The sequence below is a fragment of the Mobula birostris genome, chromosome 5 (genome assembly GCF_030028105.1).
Source record: "Mobula birostris isolate sMobBir1 chromosome 5, sMobBir1.hap1, whole genome shotgun sequence".
Classification (NCBI taxonomy): domain Eukaryota; kingdom Metazoa; phylum Chordata; class Chondrichthyes; order Myliobatiformes; family Myliobatidae; genus Mobula; species Mobula birostris.
Window position 1 is genome coordinate 40,750,923 of NC_092374.1, and position 21,662 is coordinate 40,772,584.

General features: G+C 39.7%; 1 protein-coding gene across 4 annotated transcripts in view; it reads left to right on the forward strand.

The window, feature by feature from the left end:
- Nucleotides 1-21,662, forward strand: part of znf366 (zinc finger protein 366) — a 48,294-nt gene that overhangs the window by 16,025 nt on the left and 10,607 nt on the right. For all 4 annotated transcript variants that reach the window (XM_072257940.1, XM_072257939.1, XM_072257943.1 and 1 more), the window contains 2 exons: nt 3,009-4,302; nt 20,449-20,640. In XM_072257940.1, the coding sequence (XP_072114041.1) occupies nt 3,031-4,302; nt 20,449-20,640 (1,464 nt within the window). In that variant the 5' untranslated portion in view covers nt 3,009-3,030. The remainder of the gene's footprint in view (nt 1-3,008; nt 4,303-20,448; nt 20,641-21,662) is intronic.

A 21,662-nucleotide genomic window follows, 5' to 3' on the forward strand; every position in this document is an offset into this window, starting at 1 on the left:
GACACAACCTTGCCTGATCTCAGTAAGCACTGGGATTGGGTTTGGCACACGCCCATTCATGACCATCTCAGCTTGCATGAAATTGTGGAACAGATGAAAAACAGTAACAAATCTTTGAAGGCAGCTTAATTTGAGAAGGATCCTCCTTTTTCCCACCCAGTCAGTAGTTTGTAGGCTTTTATGAAGTAAAAATTGTTGCCTATACCCTGGGGATCAGTGGTAGACAAAAAGCCCTGCTATGGCATTCCCTGCAGCAAAGAACAGGAAGAAACCTCTGTTATTACCACAGTCTTCATTCAAGAGAATTGTCATTTAAATACCCTTCTTTTTCCAGGAGATAGATGAAGTTGCACCGTACGTACTTTAGCAGGTCTTTTCAGCATCTTTCTGAACTGGTGTCAACTTTATAATGTGGCTTGGAGTCAAGGACACTTGAGAAGAAGAAGGAACAATTGTCCAGTTGTTCAGTCACAGGATTAGTTATTCAGTGGTCCTTGAGTAACAATCCAATAATGACTTCAAATCCCACTGCAGTAGTTTAAGAATTTAAATTCATCCTTCTAAACAACCTAACATTTTTGGTATGCCTATAAGTTTAGCAGGACAGAGACAAGAAGAAGTTCAAGTGGAGATAAAATACTGGCATGGAATGTTGGACCAACTCAACCATACTGTGCTTAATAGAGTCATAGAACACCACAGCACAGAAACAGGCCCTTCAGGCTGTTTAAGTCCATTCCAAACTGTTATTCTGCCAAGTCAACCTGCCCCCAGACCACAGCCCTCCATATCCTTACCATCCATGTACCTATCCAAATTTCTCTTAAATTTTGAAATTGAACCTGTATTCGCCACTTCCGCTGGCAGCTCATTCCACACACAAACAGCCCTTTGCGTGAAGAAGCTCCCCTTAAATTCCACCTTTCACCCTTAACCTATTTCCTCTAATTCTAGTCCCACCTAACCTCAGTGGAAAAAGCCTCCTTGCATTTACCCTATTTATACCCCTCATAATTCCCTAAGTAACTTCCACAGTTCTCCTCCCAGTGGTTGCTGACATCACTGACCTCACCGTTACTGATGAGCTCTCCTCCATTCTTAACATTTTATATCATGGGTCATTTGTGTTTGGGCCAGAGTTGTTCTAACAGCACAGAAGAATTGACACGTCATGATTATCAGTCCAAGCAATACACACTAAAAAATGACCCTAATGTCGACTGTACCTCTTCCTATAGATGCTGCCTGGCCTGCTGCGTTCACCAGCATTTTTTAGTGTGTGTTGCTTGAATTTCCAGCATCTGCAGATATCCTCGTGTTTGCATGATTATCAGTCAGTAGTTTGGCACTCCGTCTTGTTTCTACTCACCAAATGTTTTTTAGATCTGAAGATTTTTGTTGTTGTTTAGCCTCAATGCCTCCTTCTTTGCCCTTGAATTGCGATGAAGTTTCCTAACAAAGAATGTGCCTATGGTGATGGAGGTGAAGGAGCAGACTGGATAGTGGCTAGTCTAGTGGACATTGGCTCCTGTTACAGTTTTGATGGTACAGGATCTTTCAGTCTCATGCTTTTCTTTTTCAATATTTTTATTATTAATTTCTACATAAAGAATACAGAGTACAAGAAATATATATTATAAGTCAAAAAAAGACAGAATAATACCAATACTTATTTGAATCACACTTGCAACTTCATTACTCTATATTCATGTAAATTAAATTAAATCATAATATTGAAATATGATAATTTTATTATTATACAGAAAAAAAATCTAAACCCACTACCAAGATTGAAGCTGCTTGGTAAAGAAAGAAAGAAGGAAACAAAATCCTTATCATATAGTGAAATATGTTATTAGTCAACATCTGTACTTTAACAAGAAATCAAAGATTTTGAAAATAGTTCAAAAATGGTCCCCACAATGTGTGAAAGTCTTGGCTAGATTCAGAAATTGAACAACGGATCTTATCTAAATTTAAACATGACATAACATCACGTAACCATTGAGCGTGAGTAGGCGGAACAGTATCCTTCCGTTTAAGCAAGAGCGTCCTCCTAGCTATAAGAGAAATAAAAGCCAAAATGTGCAAATTAGATGTCTCCAGAATAATATCTTTCTCTCCAACAACACTGAATAAAGCACTCAAAGGGTTAGGCTGAAAATTTACGTTGAAAAGTACAGAGAAAGTTTGAAATACTTCCTCCCAGTATTTCCCAAGATTCGGACATGTCCAAAACATATGAATTAGTGAAGCTTCTCCATTATTACATCTATCACAAAAGGGAGATATATCTGAATAAAAATGAGATAGCTTATCCTTGGTCATGTGGGCCCTATGGACCACTCAGTCTCATGCTCAGACAATGATATAGTCTATCAGATGGCAAAGTCTGAATTTAGGCTGCTCTCATTTAGAAACTCCTTAAAGACAGCATTGGAATTGAACTCCGATCTCTGACACCTGATCTACCAAAGTGCCATGCTAACCGCTACACTACCCTGGCACCCCTTGATAATTGCAGATTCTAATTCCTATTTAGCACAATTTCAAATGAATTTTGGGTGTAATTGTGCCAAACAGAATATGTATATGATGTTTCTCATTTTATAGTTATTTTTGAATTATTTCTATCATGATCTCTTTTGACATAGCATGTTATAAATATTTATTCATTAATCAAAACCCATCCTAAAGAGCTCATGCACAATTTCTAAACATTTTTTGGGGGTTTTTTTGTGAGTGGCTTTCTGAATAGACCAGCATTTTATCCCCATCCCCAATTTCCTTACAGATAATGGGAATGAGTCATCTTTTAAAACTTCGCTAATGTCACCTTTGGTTTCCATTGGGTAAGAGTGGAAATAAGAAATTTTGGAAAAATGAGATAAAAACCATGGAAGATTACATTTACATTGAATTATGAATTTTCTGTCATCTGTTTTACTACTTCTGATGATCATATTCACCACTGATTTTAATTTTTGTGTTGTTTCCTCTATTTTAAGAAAGGAAGTTGGGCCACCATCAATGGAGGACAAGTGTACAAATGAAGAGAACAAAGACATTCATATTTCTAGAGATGTGAAAGAAATACGTACTTCTCCACACTTACCCATGCAACCTCTTCCACTAACCATAAAAACTAACAAATTTGTAGCCTTTGAAGATGATGAACCAGCAATTCCCTATTCTGGAAATGACATACCTAATGGAGGCATGGAAGGATTCTCATCAAGCTCTGAAGGAGGATCTCGTAAAAGGAAAAGTACTCCCACAAAAGTAATTCATGCTGTTCATTCAGAAGACTTGCCAAAAAATGTGGAAGAAGACATCAAAGTTGAATTGCCATCACCAAAACCCATTAGCCAAATGATAGACCTGAGCAATATAGGATTTCAGCTGTTCAGAAATTTTGATCACCAAGACACTATGTGCTTGAAGCACGATCCCATTAAACATAACGTAATGTGGCCTACCAGTCCTCTGATGATGCATCCTTCTCAGCCGTACTTCGCCAATGTTCCTCCAGAATTCATGCTTCCTTTTGTTATGGCACCATCAAGCCTGCATCTAAGATATCCCCTTTTCCAAAATACTCCTCTGAGCAATCTTAATGCCGCTACCACTATCCCAGAAGAAAAGAAGAGTGCAGTTGAGCGAGTCGATGTTAACATTCAGATTGATGACAGTTATTATATTGATGTAGGTGGCAATCAGAAACGTTGGCAGTGCCGAATGTGTGAGAAGTCATACACGTCCAAGTACAATCTCGTGACACACATTTTGGGACACAGTGGCATCAAGCCGCATGCTTGTTCTCAATGTGGAAAGCTCTTCAAGCAGTTGAGCCATCTGCACACTCATATGCTCACGCACCAGGGCACCAGGCCTCACAAATGTCATGTTTGCCACAAAGCTTTTACTCAGACCAGCCACCTCAAGCGACACATGATGCAGCACAGTGACGTAAAACCATATAACTGCGGCATTTGTGGGAGGGGCTTTGCTTATCCAAGTGAGCTTAAAGCCCATGAAACCAAACACACAAATGGCCGTGATAACATCTGTGTTGAATGTGGACTTGACTTCCCCACTCTAGCCCAATTAAAGAGGCATCTTACATCCCATCGAGGACCAACCCTGTATCGTTGTGATGAATGTGACAAAACTTTTCAATATCCAAGTCAATTGCAAAATCACACAATGAAACATAAAGATATTCGTCCATATATCTGCACTGAATGTGGAATGGAATTCATTCAATCTCATCACCTCAAACAACATTCCCTGACTCACAAGGTAGGAATTTCCGGAGAAATAGAAAAGAATGTTACTTTAAATCCTTCTCAAAGATGTAAACAGAGAAAATAATTATCTACAGCAGGCGACAATGTTTTTTGATACCCCTTACCAAAGGAAAATAATTCTTACTATCAATCCGCCCATAGTTTTATATACCTTTACCAAGCCACTCAGTCAGCTTTAATCCGGGGAAAACATTCCCTATTGAACCTGTTCTTATACACAAAGCCCTCCGCTTAGAATGGAGGTGAGGAGGATTATCTTTAGACAGAGGGTGGTGAATCTGTGAAATTTATTGCCACTGGTGTTTGTGGAGGCCAGGTCATTGGGTGTATTTAAGACGGAGATTGATAGGTTCTACATTAGTCAGGGTGTGAAAGGTTATGGGGAGAAGGCAGGAGAGCAGAGTTGAGAGGGAAAATGGATCAGCCATGATGGAATGGCAGAGCAGACTTGATGGGCTGAATGGCCTAATTCTGTTCCTATCTCTTATGGTCTAACTAAATTTTCTGATAGTTCAAAGAAAGGTAGGTGAGCAAGTTGTGAGAAGGGCACAAAGGATAGGGCAAGAAATTGGCAGATGGAATCTCAGGTGGGAAGTTTTTGGAAGGAAGTATGAAACACCAAGCATCTAGATGCAAATACAACATGTAATTAGGTAGATAATAAAATGATATCAAAGTAAAAAATGGCTGATGAAATGTCTGAGAGGAAGTAATAATGGTGGATATCAGGAGGATGAGCTCCCTAATGGGAGTCTCTAGAATTTCATAAAACAGTGCCAGACTCAATTAAAACCCTCTTAATGTGGAGATGAGGAAATTGTTGTGTATTTAATGTTTCAGTAATGTTTGAATAATATTGTAAATATATTATTTGATTACACAATTATCAGTTATATGTAAAAGTACGTGAATGGCATACGTCATGATGCCACCATGTCATAGGTGCATGCCTCACTACAGTAAGAAAAAGTAGACACATTATCCCTGGCTCTGTGTTTTACTTTCCATTAATTTTATGTTTTTGGAGTTCCAGAACATAACAGTGGTGATGTATAATTTTTAAAATGAAACAAAGATGATTACTTACCTGTTGAGGTGCAGTGAGATGTTCGAATTAAAAAAAAACACAGCATGTTTTTTTCGTCAGAGAGACAAAAGATGGCCAAGTTTTAAAAAAAGGCAGAAAATGGAGAAAATTCTTGGGTTCATAAACAGTGAGTACTGGTTGATAATAATAAATTTTAAAAAAAGCAGAAATGGCTGGCTACATCAGAAAATTAGACGGATTCGATTGCACAACAGGTACTCGGATTATACGCTTGTATATACTGAATGAATTGAGCAGTATTTTAAAGCAAATAAAATAGCCAATGAAAAGTGTGTGCCAGTGTAACTCGGTGTAATAGCTTGAAAAGTATGCAGTTTGCTTAGAAGTTTGACTGCTCCACCCAAACCAGCTGAAATGAGCATTGCTGATATCATGATATAATGCAGGAACACCTAGAACCAAAACCATTGTTTACTGCAGAAGGCTTTAGGTTTCATAAGTGGAATCAAAAGAAAGGGAAGTCCATTACCACTTATGTCGCTGAATTGAAGAGATTGTTCAAGCATAGTCAGTTCAGTGATGGGCTTAATGATGTATTAAGGGATGGTTTAGTTTGTGGAATCTTACCAGAAAGCATTCAAAAATGGTTCCCAACTGAAGCACAACTCACTTAAAAGAGCAGCTGAAATTGTTGTATCAATGGAAACAGCAGCAGAGATGCAATTGAGTTGCAGCCAGGAATGAAAGTGAGCATAAACAAAATTGCAACATCAAACAGAAACCTGCTTGATCAAGCAAATAGTGTTATAGTTGTGGCAGGGGTTCACATACACCAGACCAGTGCCGGTTTAAAGGTGAAGCTTGCAGAAAGTACCACGAAGTAGGAAACATACATAGAGCATGTTGGGCAGACTAAAATAAATGGACTGCACAGTGAAGAGAAAAAGAAACGGTCAAGTTTCGTTTCAAAAAGGGCACTAAGTTGCATACTCTTGATGAAAAATCGGGTAATGACAAGAATGACATAGGGCCGGATAATCTTGAGATTTACAATATGAAAACCAACCATAAACCAGCAATACGGTTTACACCAGAAGTGAAAAGCAAATTAATTAAAATGCAGTTCAACACTAGCCAGCTGTTTCAGTCATTCCACAAAATGAGTTTGAATGGCATTTCAAAGATACTGAATTGATGACTGCAGATATCCAACTAAAAACTTACACTAGAGAAAAGATAACTCCTGTGGGAATGACATTTGTAACAGTGAGATTCAAGAACTAACAAGCCACACTGGGCTTGCATGTGGTAAAAAAAAAACAAGAGGACCAGCATTGAGTGGCCATGAGAGGCTGAGACAACTATGACTTGATCGGAGATCCATCCACCATTTGCATGCCACACTGCCCGCGATAGAGTCAACTGAAAGTGAATTAAGAAAGGCACTGGATGATGCTACAGCATGGCATTGGAAAACTCATAATATCAAGGGTAAAATAGAGTTAAATGAAAATGCCACACCTAAGTTTTACAAAGTCTGCTGGGTTCCTTGTACCATCCATGATAAAGTAGCCAGTGAGTAGATTGCATGGAGGCTGAAGGAATTCTTTCCAAGGTTGAGTGGAGCCCATGTGCAACACCAGTAGTTCCAGTAGCCAAGAAGAATGGGTCTGTCAGGATCTGTGGTGATCTTAGGGTCACCATCAACCCAGTACTGAAAGTAGATCAATACCCTCTGCCCAGGATAAAGGATATCTTTGCAAACCATTCAGCAAAGTGGGCTTATCAGATGCCTGTCTACAAATGGAAATGGAAGAAAAGTCCAAAGTGTTTTTCACCATAAATGCTCACTAAGGGCTTTATCACTATAATAGGCTTACTTTTGTAGTAGTATCTGCACATTGGCAGAGACCTATGGACCAGGTGCTGCGAGGTTGCCCAGGCACTCAGTGTTACCTGGATGATATCATTGTTACTGGTGAGGATGACAAGGAACATCTCCAAACTTAGTGTTCAAAAGATTAGAAGGAGTATGCAGGACAAACAGCAGAGATAAAATTGAGGGATCTTCAAACAAGGAGATTCGATGTTTCACTCCTGGACAAGCAGTCCTGGCAAGGAACTACAGAGCTGACTAAAAGTGGGTACTCAGAAAGATTAAGGACAGAACTGGACTGCTCTCCTACACAGTGGAGATTGTGTGTCTGATGTCATTTGGAGAAGACACATCGATCAATTGAGTAGAAAGGCGTTATCCCACAAGCATATCTGTATCTATCTATCTATCTATCCATCTATACACACACACATACACACACACACACACACACACACATATTCATATACATATATATGACCAGAGAGCAACATGTTAAGTATTTGATTTGAGAGGGTTTCTATTTTGATTTAGCATTTACATCTAAGCAGGGAGGAGTGCTGCAGCATTTAATATTTCAGTAATATTTGAGAAATATAGTAAATAAATTATTTGTGAAGCATCCTTTCTTTGCTTACATAATTCATTAAGGAGAAAGAAGAAAGCCCTTAACTCCGAGTGGAGTCATCGGGACACAGTCATGACGGCGTTTTTTTAGCAGACTTTCTTATTTTTATGAGGTCAAGTTGCTAGCTCGACACTCATGGATGAAAAGCGTGCAAGGGAGCCGGCTTGATTCGAACTCGGGAGCATTCGCTCCGAAGTCCGGCACTGATGCCACTATGTCACCAGCCGGCTATAATTCGTGATGTTATATGTAAAAGTACGTGAATAGCATATGTCACGATGCTACCACATCATATGTGCACATCTCACCGAAGTAACAACCACATTATTCCTGGCTTCGTGATTTCCTTTTGATTGGTTTTATATTTTTGGAGTTACAAAACATAAAAAAAATTCTTCTCCCAGAAGAACATGAAGCTCTGGAATTCTCTACCTTCAATATACAAGGTGGAGACTGACAGGTATTGGAACCACAAGAGAATTAAAGGGCATGGGGCGAGAGTGAAAAAGTGGTGTCGAGGCCAAGATGACAGGATTAGTCATAATCTTATTCAAAGTTGAAGAGAGCTCAAAATGTTCTTTGGCCTCCTCCTGCTTCTTATGTAGCTGTGTACTTAACGTTATCCAAAATTCTGCCGCCTTTGTGAACTCCTGCCAATATCCATTCACCTATGAGCCTGATGTTTTCAGTCAGCATTTTGACCCAGCCAAGTAGTAACTCAAAGTTAAATCCCCTTTTCAGATGTATGCACTTCCAGAATCTCCCACTTTGCTTTGAGATTTCTCTACCTCTCCAGAATTGGCTTCTTGTTTGGCCATGGTTTTGATTGTATTAGCAGTCATATCTTTACTCCGAAGTTTTATAGTAATCTGTTAATACCTGCATTGTATTGCTGTCACAAAGCAACACATTGCATGACTTATGTCAGTGATAAACATGATTCTGCTTCTGAAGTCTTTCAGCTCTGGCATTTCCTCCATAAACTTCCTCACACTAATTTTGAAATCCACCTTTTGATACTCATTCCTAATATCTCCTGCTGTGTTTTGGTGTTAAATTTTGTTTACAGACCTTTGAGAAGTGTGCCTTGAAATTGTGCTGAAAAAGGTAAAATAAGTGCAAGTTTTGTTGTCTTCTTGTTCCTGTTTACAATTAAGTAGTACCTTTTTTAAAAAAATACATGTGTTCACATTGAACCCTTTATGAGCTTATTCAGTAAAGTGACAAGAAGCCTATCTATATATAGACCTTATACACCTTCCAATCCCTGAGAGACTTTTCAGAGAGGTATGGACTTCCTCATCTAAGATTTTGAAGTGCCTGTGATTGGAGTGATTTATCATATTAGCGTTTTGTAGGAAGACTTGATTACAAAGAGCTAATTATCAGAAATCAACTGTAATGAAGATAAAATTAGAGTATGTTCGGCCATATTTGGTTTGTAGGAAAACTTTGCCTGCTCAAGGTTCCCTCCAGAATTTATCCTAAATCAAAATTCATTTTAAACTTGTCCTTGTTAAAAAAACAGGCAGAGAACTCTGTGCTAGTGGCATCTCCTTTCACTGCTGTGTCCTGCCCTAAAGACATTATGAACCTATCCAAAAAGCAGAAGAAAACACTGCAGATACCATAACTGAAATGCAAACAGAAAAGGCTGGAACCACTCAGCAAATTAGGCAGCATCTGTGGCATTTATGTGAAAGTCCTTAAATCAGATCTAGTAGCATTTAGAAGATAGGCAAGCTTTGTAAAGCAAGGGGAGCGGTGTGTGTGTGTGAGAGAACAAAGGAAATGTCAGTGATTTGTCATCTATTTTGTGCAACTTTTCATAGTCATTCTCTTTGTTCTCTCTCCCCCACTCTGCAACTCAAAGCTTGCCTATTTTAACACCAAGGTCTCAACAGAGAGGTGATGACAGTGTATTAATGCTGCCAATCTGCTGGGAGAAGGTATAAATAGAAAGGGCGATTAAGAGAGAAGAAAATTAATATCCACACTGGAGCGATCAAAAATGGAACAAAACAATTGCTGGAAATAAAAAATGAAGGAGAATGCTGGGAATTCTTTACATTTTTCGTATGCTTTAATGACTGACACTTTAGTCTGGGGTTAATTCTCAGAGCTACCCCAGGCTAGTTCTTTCTAAGCCTCCTTTCCTGCAGGACATTCACCAAATCCAATGCAGCACATCGACCCTCATTTGACTCCAGATTATAGGGATCTGAATCTACCACAGATTGGGACTGAGTATCTATGGGGATAATTATTTGATGTTCTCAGAACCAAACATGAATTAGGAGTGAGTTTTCAAGAAGTGTCAATCAAAATGTGAATAGCTTTTCAAATGGAAGTGTTGTGAAGGTAAAGGGATTATAAGAGCATTAGAATGAGAAAAAATGTCATTTAACCTTTGGGAGCAATTTCATCTAAATATTATTGTAAAATCTGACTCAGTACAAGTAAAAATAAATAAAAATGCAAATGCTAGAAAACAGAAATAAAAAAAGATAATACTGGAAACACTCAGAAGTCAGGCAGTATCTGTGAAAAAATTGAGATAACACTTCAGGTCAAAGACCTTTGTTGGCACTGGGAAAGAGAGAGAGCAAGCCAGTTTTAAGCTGCGTGAAAGATTGAGGATGAGTGGAACAGACAAAAGAAATGAAAATCAAACAAAATATCTGCAGATAATGATGTATTTTATTAACCTCTATAAAGTCACCATTCTGCCTCCTACCTTTCAGTGAGAATAAACCCTGTCTATCCAATCTTTCCTTGTATGTAAGGCACCTCATTTCAGGTAACACTTTGGTGAATTTCTTCTTCACTCTGCCAAATGCTACCAGATCCTTCCCATCTTGTGGTGATCAGAACTGTACACAGTTCTCCAAGTGTGACCTGCCCGATGACTTGTGCAGCTGCAACATGACATTCCAACTCTTATACTCAATTCCTCGACCTATAAAGCGGAGCATAATAAATGTATTCACCGGTATTGCCATTTTCAGGAAGCTACTATCTGTTCATCAACACTCCTGAGGTTCTTGCCATTTACTGACCATGTCCTGCAGTATTTGATGTCCTAAAGTGCATTACCTCACACTTGTCTGGATTGAATTCACATGCAATAGGATTGGCTTGCCTAGTTGTTCACTGATATGGAAAGGATTGCAATGGAAAGAGGTGTGAAGGAAAGTCAGGCTCTATTTTTTTGAATTTTTAAAAATATACTTCTTATTGTAACATAGTAATTTTTTATATATTGCACTGTGCTGCTGCCACAAAACAACATTTCATGACATATGTCAGACATAGTAAACTTGATCCTGATTCTAATTCAAATGGTCACTGGAGTTTAGTTGTGTGGATTGTGATTGCTTAGAGGAGGTGAGTGTGTTGAGCCATGTTTGGCAGCATGTGGTATAGGTCAAGCACGCAACTGGGCTGGGATTTGGTTGTGAAGGACCTAATGAAGACCTGTAATACAGGATGGATTGTCCAAAACACACGGTAAAATCTTAAAAAGGCACTATGTTGGAGAACCTGGCTTCAAACCCCATAGTCAGTCCCCTTTAAAGTGGCACAGATGCAGGATTACACTTCTTGTGGAAGCTGGCCAAGCAGGCATAAAGGAATTTTAAGCAAATCGCATTCATCCCTGCCTCGAGCACTGCTTGACACCAACATTTATAAGCACCATGAAGGACCTGCAACAAATCTGCCATCCCATGAGATCCACAAAATGAGTACTTGATTGTACTTTTTGATTACATTCTCTCACGTAACTTACTGATCTCTTACACTACATCAAATAATTCCTTTTCTATAGTCTTTTCCCCATTTAATACAGCATCCAAATCCTGATTTTCATAACCATACTCACTTGTGTTTAGCCAGTGCAATGGATACAAACCTTTAAGTTATCTCAAATTCTAACCATATTAAGCAATTATTTTTATAAAAATTGTTCCTCTTCAGGCACCTTTCCCTGACAGATATTTAGCTACATTAATCATTTCCCCCTTGGTTTAGAAGGCAAGGCAGTGCCGTTTAAAGAATTCCTCTGGTTTGTTTTTAATTAAACTCACAACTAAACATACTCGAACACAACAGGAAGGGACGCCGCCTCTTGTAGTTAACCTCTTGAGACTGCAGCAGCTTTCCCTCCAGAGGATTAGAGCTACCAGCAACAGACAAAAGAAAAGTTGAGGAAGTTGCTTGAAAGAGGACAGGATATAAGCAAGGCTGCAAACATGATAGATAGAAAGACCATGCCACTCCTGATACATACACAGCAGGAAGAGGAAAGCAGCTGGTGCTGAGATGTCTTAAAGTTGTTTTGCTTTTTGCTATTCAGAACAAATTATTCAGTGGCTCTTTTTCCCATCATTAGATGTGATACTTCAACTTCTGGTGTAATTCTGCATAAAATTAGTTTTCAATGATAACTGCTATTTTGGATAGAAGGCGTACTGAAACACTAGAGAAATGTTGCTCGGACATCATAGGGGGAATCTATTTCATGCAATGAGTGCTCATTAAAATCAGGCTTCATGGGGCTAGCGCAGTTTTGTATGATATTACAGGAGAGTAATATAATTTTAATTCTTCTTCGGTTGTCCATTGAAATCCGATGATGACGTCCACTCCTTCAACGGTGAGATCTTTGATGACTATACAGTCCTATCCTGGACCCACAAGCTCTATTGCAGGTGGGACATGTATATGTAGTAATGGTGGCAACCATGGTTGCATTTCTCCTGACTCTCTTCTGCTGTCTTCTGGTTGTTCTTTCCATCTCCAGAATAAGAACCCCATCCCTACACAGCTGTCACCAAGCAGTACGATCAGCAGCAACCTCCTCCAGGTCCTCGGGTCTGATCTTGCACTTCCTTAAAGCATTCTTCATCTGATCCTTATAGCGCTTTCTCGGCCTTCCATCTGAGCGTCGACCATGATGTAGCTGGCCATTTAACACTCTGTGGGGTAGCCGACATGGGGGCATGCTTATCACGTGCCTCAGCCACTGCAGCTGACGCTGGGTGATCATGGCCTCAATACTCCTGCAGATGGTCTTAACAAGTATTTCAGTGTGAGGCACCCGCTCACGCCTGGTAATGCCCAGGATGCGCTGGAGACAGCATATGTGGAAGTGCTCCAGGGACTTGATGTGATGGCTGTACGTTACCCAAGTTTCACAGCTATAAAGGAGGGTGGTGACACAGACTGCCTGCTATATGATGACCTTTGTGGAGGGACAAAGGCTCCAGTTCTGAAAGAATCTATGCTGAAGTCTCCCAAAGGCAGTTTATGCCTGTTTAATGAAGCTCTGGATGTCATTGTCAATGCTGCTATCCCCAGAGAGAATGCTCCCCAGATAATTGAAAGATGGCACTACTGACAGCTTTTCATCACCAACAGTGAAAGCAGGTAGAGTGGGTGGGACACTGGTACTCCATTGGCAAACCACTTCTGTCTTGGTGGTATTGACAGTCAGCCCCATCCTGCTGTACGCTCTCACCGCCACAATACATAAAGTGTGAATCCTAGGTCCTCTGTCAATAATTACCCAAACATATCTATTGTAAAGTAAGTTGTGCAAGAGGCACCATGTGCTTGCCACAGCTGATGGGGCCATGCTATCAGAGATGGCCACGCGGGGCAACAATCCTGCAGGTAGGGGAACTGCAGCAACAGATAACTTAAAGGTTTGCAACAGGTTATGTCAGAATTAACAGTCAGCTGAGTTTGAGGCAACTCCTCTATCAAATGTGGAGGCAGGTGTTCATGCACTTTTCAAGGCCTGCATCTTGCATTTGCCCTGTGTGGCAAGTATGCAATAATGATGTGAATCATGGATTTAACAAAAGGATGTTGAAAGCATTCAGGTGAGACAACATCTGTGAAGAGAGGAAGAGTTACTGTTTCAGGTCAAAGGCCTTTCATCAGTATTAGCTAAAATTAACACAATTTTCAGTTGCACAGAAGAGAGAGAGGTGACAAGAATATCTATTATAGGATGAAGATCAACAGAGAACAAATGGCAAAATGGGTGTGATGGCAGCTGAGGGAATCAAAATGAAATATTAGTTCCATTTTTCCCTCTGAGATACTACCTGGCTTACTGATTACTTCAAGCGTTTTCTGCTTCCATTTCAGATTTCCAACATCTGCAGTTTTTGCCTTGTGATAATCATGGGTTGCACATAATTGCAATGCACCTGGCATTCTTCTGTGTAAGCACAACGGACACATAGAAGACAGAGTTATCATTTCCCAAATAATTTCAGGCACTCAGAGCATTGCTAGTGTCTTTTCAAGTAAAGCTCTATGTAGTACAAAAACACTACGCAAGATAACTTCTAGCCCATTGACTTTATCTGCTCTTCTTGATATTTACCAAGAAAGCACTGCATGCCATTCAGTTCTTAAGTGGTAAAAAAATATTCATAGTCAAGTGCTGGACAATAGAAGAGCACAAGCTATCTGTTTGTGGCACTCAAGGTCACTCTGCTTATGAAATTTGTCACCATCAGCGTCTTGCCATTGGTCAAAATTCAACTGAACCAGCTGTCTAAGTCGCTGTAACTACAACAGGTCAGAAAGTGGGTTTCCTGCCCTGAAAGACAGCTTCAGACTCGCTTTGTAGGTGAGGTGAAATAATTTTCCTGTTAGAATCTTTGTCCAACTCTGACAATGAAGCACCTTCAGCTTCTTCTCATGCTTGTAAAATTGGGCAATAAATGATCCCTATCTAGTTATGTCTACCCCATGTGAATTAATTTGTTTCAATACTGGATTCTGTGAATTATTCACGTTGTTTCTTTTGTGTTCCAATAGTGATTTCAAAGGACAATTAGAAGCAAGCAATGTTGCCGAATAGAGAGAAAACAACAGTAACTGCTACTCTACACAGAGGTTTTGGTGTGCTGGTTCATGAACAAACATTTGGGAAATAAAGGGATATAGATCTTCATAGCTAGGCAGGAGGGATTAGTGTAAGATTTAGGATCTTTGCAAAGCTACGGTAAACCCACATCTGGCGGTTCCCATTTATTAGTATATCTGTCTATTTATTTATTTCCTTAACTATCTATTTATTTAGAAGTATAGCACTGTAACAGGCCCTTGTGCCCAATGAGCCTGTACTGGCCAATTAGACCCATGTGATGTCTTTGGAACGTGGGAGCACCCAGAGGAATCCCACATGGAAAATGTTGAACCTAAGGCTGTTCTCTACTGCAGAAGTCAGTGTAGACCAAAATAAAAGAATATATTGACAAAGGACATAGATATATTTCTTAATGCTAAAGGGACCAAGTGGTGAGTATACAGAAGGAGCTGCCGATGCAAGTGCTAGATGCGGGTACAGGTACAACACTTAAAAGGCATTTGGACAGGTAGATGGATAGGAACGGTTTGGAGGGATATGGGCCAAATGCCACAAATAGAGCTCACTCAGTTGGCCAACTTGGTTGGCTTGGAGCAGCTGAGCTGAAGGACCTGTTTACTCTGCTGTGGCTTTAAATGGGGAACCTGTATAAAAGTGGATGATCAGCCCTGATCGTGCTGAATGGAGAAGCAGACCCAAAGGGCCGAATGGCCTAACCCTGTTCATACTTTCTATATCCCTATGTGTCATATAAGATGCAGGAAAGGATTGATGGTGCAGCTACAGAAAAGCTGTTACCCCAATGAAGAATCTAGAACCGAGGGAGACCGGAGGGTGGTACAGTTTTGGGAAAAGACTCTTAGGGTTACTGAGGTCTGGGATTCTTTGGAATTCCCTATTGTAAAAGGTGCAGTCATTCAGTAAGTGATGCAGGGACATGAAAGCATCCTCAAATGTCTATGTGAGTGTAGAGGTCCTGAACTAAAAAGCGATAGTTCAATATAAATTTCCTGACTGTGCTGCTGAAGTACTTCTGACGTGATGGCATTCCCCCAGCATTTACATTCAAAAAATACACATTTCAGAATGTTTCTGAATGTCAGAAACGTTCAGAAATATTTATAGGCTTTTTGTAGTTTTGACAGCTGGATAAACCGGAAGGTGAGGATTTACTAAAACAAATGAAAATCCAAAAAAAACCAAAATGGCATACACTGGAAATCTAAGATAAAAACAGAAGAAAGTCATTCAAGAGGTTGTTACATCTGTAGGGGAAGAAATTGTATTAACATTACAGTTTGAAAACCCTTTATCAGAAGTGGGATGAGTCTGAATAAGCTCACATAGCTGCAGAGAGCGTGGGCGAGGGGATGTATCTGATGCAGTAAAACCAGGGTGACCAGTGGCGATAAGCTATAAAAAACATCATTTGGTCAATGATTGAATAGGAACAGCTAGTGGGTGAGAACATAAACAAAAGGAAGTTTCAAAGTTGAAAGATCAAACCTGAAAATAAATTTATTATCAAAGTACATACAGTATATGTCACCACATACAACCCAGAGATTTGTTTTCTTACAGGCATACACAGTAAATAGAAGAAACACAATAGAATCAATGAAAGACTGCACCCAACAGATGGACAAACAACCAATTTGCAAAAGACAAAAAACTATGCAAATATAAAGGAAATATAATAATAATTATAATAAATAAGCAATAAATATCGAGAACATGAGATGAAGAGTCCTTGAAAGTGAGTCTGTAGATTGTGGGAACGGTTCAGTGAGAGGCTGAGTGAAGTTACGTGATGGACTGGGCCGTAGCCACCACTTTTTGTATACTCTTCCATCCAAGGGCTTCAATGTTTCCATACCAGACTGTGATGCAGCTAGTCAATATACTCTCCACTACACATCTGTAGAAGTTTGTCAAAGTTCTTGAGGTCATGTCAAATCTTTTCAAACTTCTAAGGAAGAAGACGTGCTGCTGTGCTTTCTTCATAATTGCACTTACATACTGAGCCCAGGACAGATCCCCTGAGATGAAAACACCAAACAACTTAAAGTTGCTGACCCTCTTCACCTCTGGTCATCCGATGAGGACTGGCTCATGGACCTCCGGTTTCTTCTTACATCAGTCCTACATAAAACAATAGACCATAAAACCATAAGATATAGGAGCAGAAGTAGGCCATTCGGCCCATTGAGCCTGCTCCACTATTCAATCATGGGCTGATCCAATTCTTCCAGTCATCCCCACTCCCCTGCCTTCTCCCCACACTCTTTGATGCCCTGGCTAATCAAAAACCTATCTATCTCTGCCTTAAATGCACCCAATGACTTGGCCTCCACAGCCGCCCGTGGCAACAAATTCCACAGATTTACCACCCTCTGACTAAAGTAATTTCTCTGCATCTCTGTTGTAAATGAACATTCTTCAATCCTGAAGTCATGCCCTCTTGTCCTGGACTCCCCTACCATGGGAAATAACTTTGCTATATCTAATCTGTTCAAGCCTTTTAACATTCGGAATGTTTCTATGAGATCCCCCCTCATTCTCCTGATCTCCAGGGAATAGAGCCCAAGAGCTGCCAGACGTTCCTCAAATGGTAGCCCTTTCATTCCTGGAATCATTCTCGTGAATCTTCTCTGAACTCTCTCCAATGTCAGTATACCCTTTCTAAAATAAGGAGCCCAAAACTGCACACAGCATTCCAAGTGTGGTCTCACGAGTACCTTATAGAGCCTCAACATCAGATCCCTGCTCTTATATTCTATACTTCTAGAAATGAATGCCAAGATTGCTCTCGCCTTCTTCACCACCGACTCAACCTAGAGGTTAAACATAAACTGGAGTTGCAACATAAACACAAGAAGCCTCTGCAGATGCTGGAAATCCAAAGCAACACAGACAAAATGCTGGAGGAACTCAGCATGTCAGGCAACATTTATGGAAATTAATAAATGATCAACGTTTCGGGCCAAAACCCTTCATCAGGTTGCAACATGTAGAGAGGGAAATGTGTTAGCAGATTGGGCTGAGAACGTGCTGAACTCCAAGTAGGGATAACAAGGGGAAAACAAACAACAAGCAAGCCAATATCACAGATGGATGACTGATCTCAACAAAAATCAAGTTACCTGAAGTGATAGAATTCAAAATTAAGTCCGGAATTTGGCGATGTTTCTAGATACTGGATGGTTGCTGTTCCTCAAACCTGTGTTTAACCTCACTGTGATAGCACAAGGGGCCACAAACCAATAGTTCAGAGTGGGAGTGTAATGGTGAATTAAACTGGTAGACAATGCCAAGCTCTGTATCACTCCTCCAGACTGAATGCAGGTGCTCCACAGAGGATTTACTGACTATCTAACCTTTTGTTTGGGCAATTTGGTGGTGGGATATGATGAGATTTACAGTACTAGTGGATGGTTTTGTTGTTATGGAGGGCCTTAGCATAGAGCTTGGTGATGGCACTTCATTGCAACTTCTCAAGGTGGCATGCAGGATGATAAGTGAAGCCTCCTTTTGTAAGTCAGCAGTGATGGTGGGCAGTTTGCCACTGATTGCAAATTCTGGACCGTTGTGTAGATTTAAGATTGAGATCAATGGATTTACCAATGGAATGATAGAACCTAATGGGAAAGGAGGCTTGACATCTTTATACAAATAACTTTTGAGGTAAACTCATGAAGTGAGAGTCTATTGAAATGAAGGAACAGATGAAAACATTATTAAAATGTGCTGGAAAAATTAATGGCACTAAACTCCAGTAAATCTCTGAAGACTGATAATCTGCTTCACAGAGTACAAAAAGAGATAACTATGGAAATAATGGATGCATTGTTTACTGTCTTCCTGTGATGACTGGATTGTTGAAGCAGGAGAGACTGAGTAGACTAGGCCTGTATTCATTAGAATTATTTTTAAAAATTCTAAAAGAGTTTGAGAGTATGAGTGAAGAAAGGATATTTCCTGGGCTGGTTGTCTGGAACCAAGGATCACAGTTTCAGTTAAAATATTTGTGACTGAGATGAAAAAATCCTTCACTCAGAGGCTGTAGAATCTATTGAATTCACAACAACGGAAAGGACTGAATATATTGAAGAAGGAGAGTGATAGACTTCCTGGCACAAAATGCTAGGAAATGTGGAGTGAAGGATATTTTGGTACTGAGAAAGAAGATTAGTCATGATTGCACAGAATGGCAGAGCCGTCTCAAAGGGACGAATAATCTACTTGGCTTCTATTTTATCAAGTTTCAGGTGGAGGATAAAACATGATTACATTGCATGATGAGATGGGCCACATAAGCCAATTGCATTTTGATATTTTAGGTTTTTATGTTAATATTAGGAAGATGAAATCACCATGGATCAACATTAAGCTTGCGTTGAGAATGTTCTGCTAACTTCATCAGCTTTAGGTGGATGCTGAAGAATGAAGCATTTTTAATGAGAAGAACTCATTGAAGATTGTTCAGGAGTTGGAAACTCAGAGTCCTCTTCCACTGCTAAGTATAGGTGGGGTAGGACTTCTGGCTGGTAGTCTGTGAAGAATCAGAATCATAAGCAAGTTTGTGGCCGACCCTAAGAGAGGCTGGGGATATTAAACTGAATCTTTGTCTCTCCAACACAAGGGACAGTATTTCTAGGGGTGATCTTACCGCAGAAAAGTGATGAATTCTTAAAAGCAATTATGTCATTCTACAATGAAGTTGATCACTTTAGGCATTGATGTCCCAAAGTTTTTTTAACCAGTGAAAATGTCATTGAAGTGTTATCATCACCATGACAGCCAGTTTAGCACAGTATGGTTGTGAAACAGTAAAGATACTTTGACCGGAAAAGTCACCTTGCTTTCTCTTTCTGAAGATGCTGCATGAGTGTTTCTGTCATTTTCTGTTTTATTTATGGCCAGGTGATCTGTTTTTGGTTGGATTAGCTATATGAGTAAATAACAGTTAAGACACTAAGTAGGTTCTTCCGTTGATTTTAATGTTTATAATGTGTGAGGCTGGATATGGGCTTAGCACTGTTCTCCTCAACTGCACTGCAGAGTTTGTGAAGATTATGTGTTCTTGAAAGCTGACTTCTCTACGGAGTCAAGTTTTGGTAAACATGGACCTTCTGACAGAGGTGGGATGGCTGGCAGTGCATTTAGTATCTTTGAAAATCCCAATATAGAATGTGCATCTGCTTTCAACAGAAATTGAAACATATTTCATTCTTGAGATAAAAGTTCAGATGGAAGATCTGACTTCCTCGCTTCTCCCACTCAGGAGCTCCCATCTAGAAGCCGCGGTGTTAACCCAGGTAGAACTGAATTTCATTCTGTACCTTTCAACCCCTCCCCACTTCACTGACAGTCATATTATAGATAATATCCTGGGACTCAATTGAATATCAGGACTCGTAGTCTAGCCTCAAGTATGATGAATAACTATTTGGGAGGATATAGGTACAGAACTGAGGCATAAGTCAATGCATTTTGAAATGGAAAAGGGAAAGCAAAGAAAAAAAAAAGAAGCATTTGTTACATCTAGTTATCATATCTCCATGGCCTAGATTTGAAACTGAGATGTAAAGTAATTAAAAAGTACACCAAATTGACATATATGAAAGCACAAGATGAAATGCACCAGGGGAATTCCTATAGTAAAATGTTTCCTCTTTTTGTTTCTTGTTTCAGGGCGTGAAGGAACATAAATGTGGGATATGTGGACGTGAGTTTACTTTGCTGGCAAACATGAAGAGGCATGTCCTTATTCACACCAACATCCGGGCTTATCAGTGTCATCTTTGCTTCAAGAGCTTTGTACAGAAACAAACATTGAAGGCGCATATGATTGTCCACTCTGACATCAAACCTTTTAAATGCAAGGCTAGTATTGACTAATGAAAATCAGAAAAAAAATGCTGGGAACACCCAGCAGGTCAGGTAGTTTCTGTAGAAAGAGAACCAGAGTTAATATTTCAGTTCAGTGACCCTGAACAGCTGAGTCTTTCCAGGATTTTCTGTGTGCATTGATTAATTGTGCAGCAGAACAAATAAATTGTTTCCTCTAAAAGATGTCTAGGTTTAACTACCCAGTTGCTGCAAAGTGAAATTCATAATCCAATTTGCATTTATCAAGTTGCACATAGAAGTCCATGACTAGTTTGTCTGATGGCAATATCTTTTCCAAACATTTTGCATAGAATCCAATAACACAAAAAGTCTTAAATAGATAGACTGCAATTGCAGATCAATAGTTACACACAAAATACTGAAGGAACTCAGCTGGTCAAGCAGCATCTACGGAGAGGAATAAACAGTTGACAATAGGTCGTGACTGTTTATTCCTGTTCATTTGTCCTTCATCAGGACAAATAAATAGATGCTATAAGGAAATTATAATATAAGCTAAAGGATGATAAGTATTGTTATAATTATATAGAGTTAAATGTCATACAGTGATTTGCTTCTATAGGGAAGGGCATAAGATGAAGCCGTAAAAGTAACTATGCTGTAAGGTAAAAAGAATCAAATCAGGATTAACAAGGGCATTCGCTTCTTTTCATGAAATCATAACTTTATTATGGTAGAATAAGAGTCATGTGGAGAAGTCCACTCATCTACACAGTCCACTCATGGACTCATCTACTCAGTCCACTCTTGGAGTGATATGGACCTCATTCTTTATCTACAGCACCACTAATTTTGGTCCCTTATCTTAGGAAAGTGTCAAATGTGAATAGGGGTATGGGAGAGAGATGAAAATGGGCACCAATCTCCAAGTTAAAATCAAATTAATTTGCTGAATGGGGTGGGGGGGAATGGGTAGATGGGGGGAGGTGTTGGGATGATTTGAATATTTGAATGCTCACCTGCGCTTGCAGAAATTGGAAGAGTGACCACTTAAT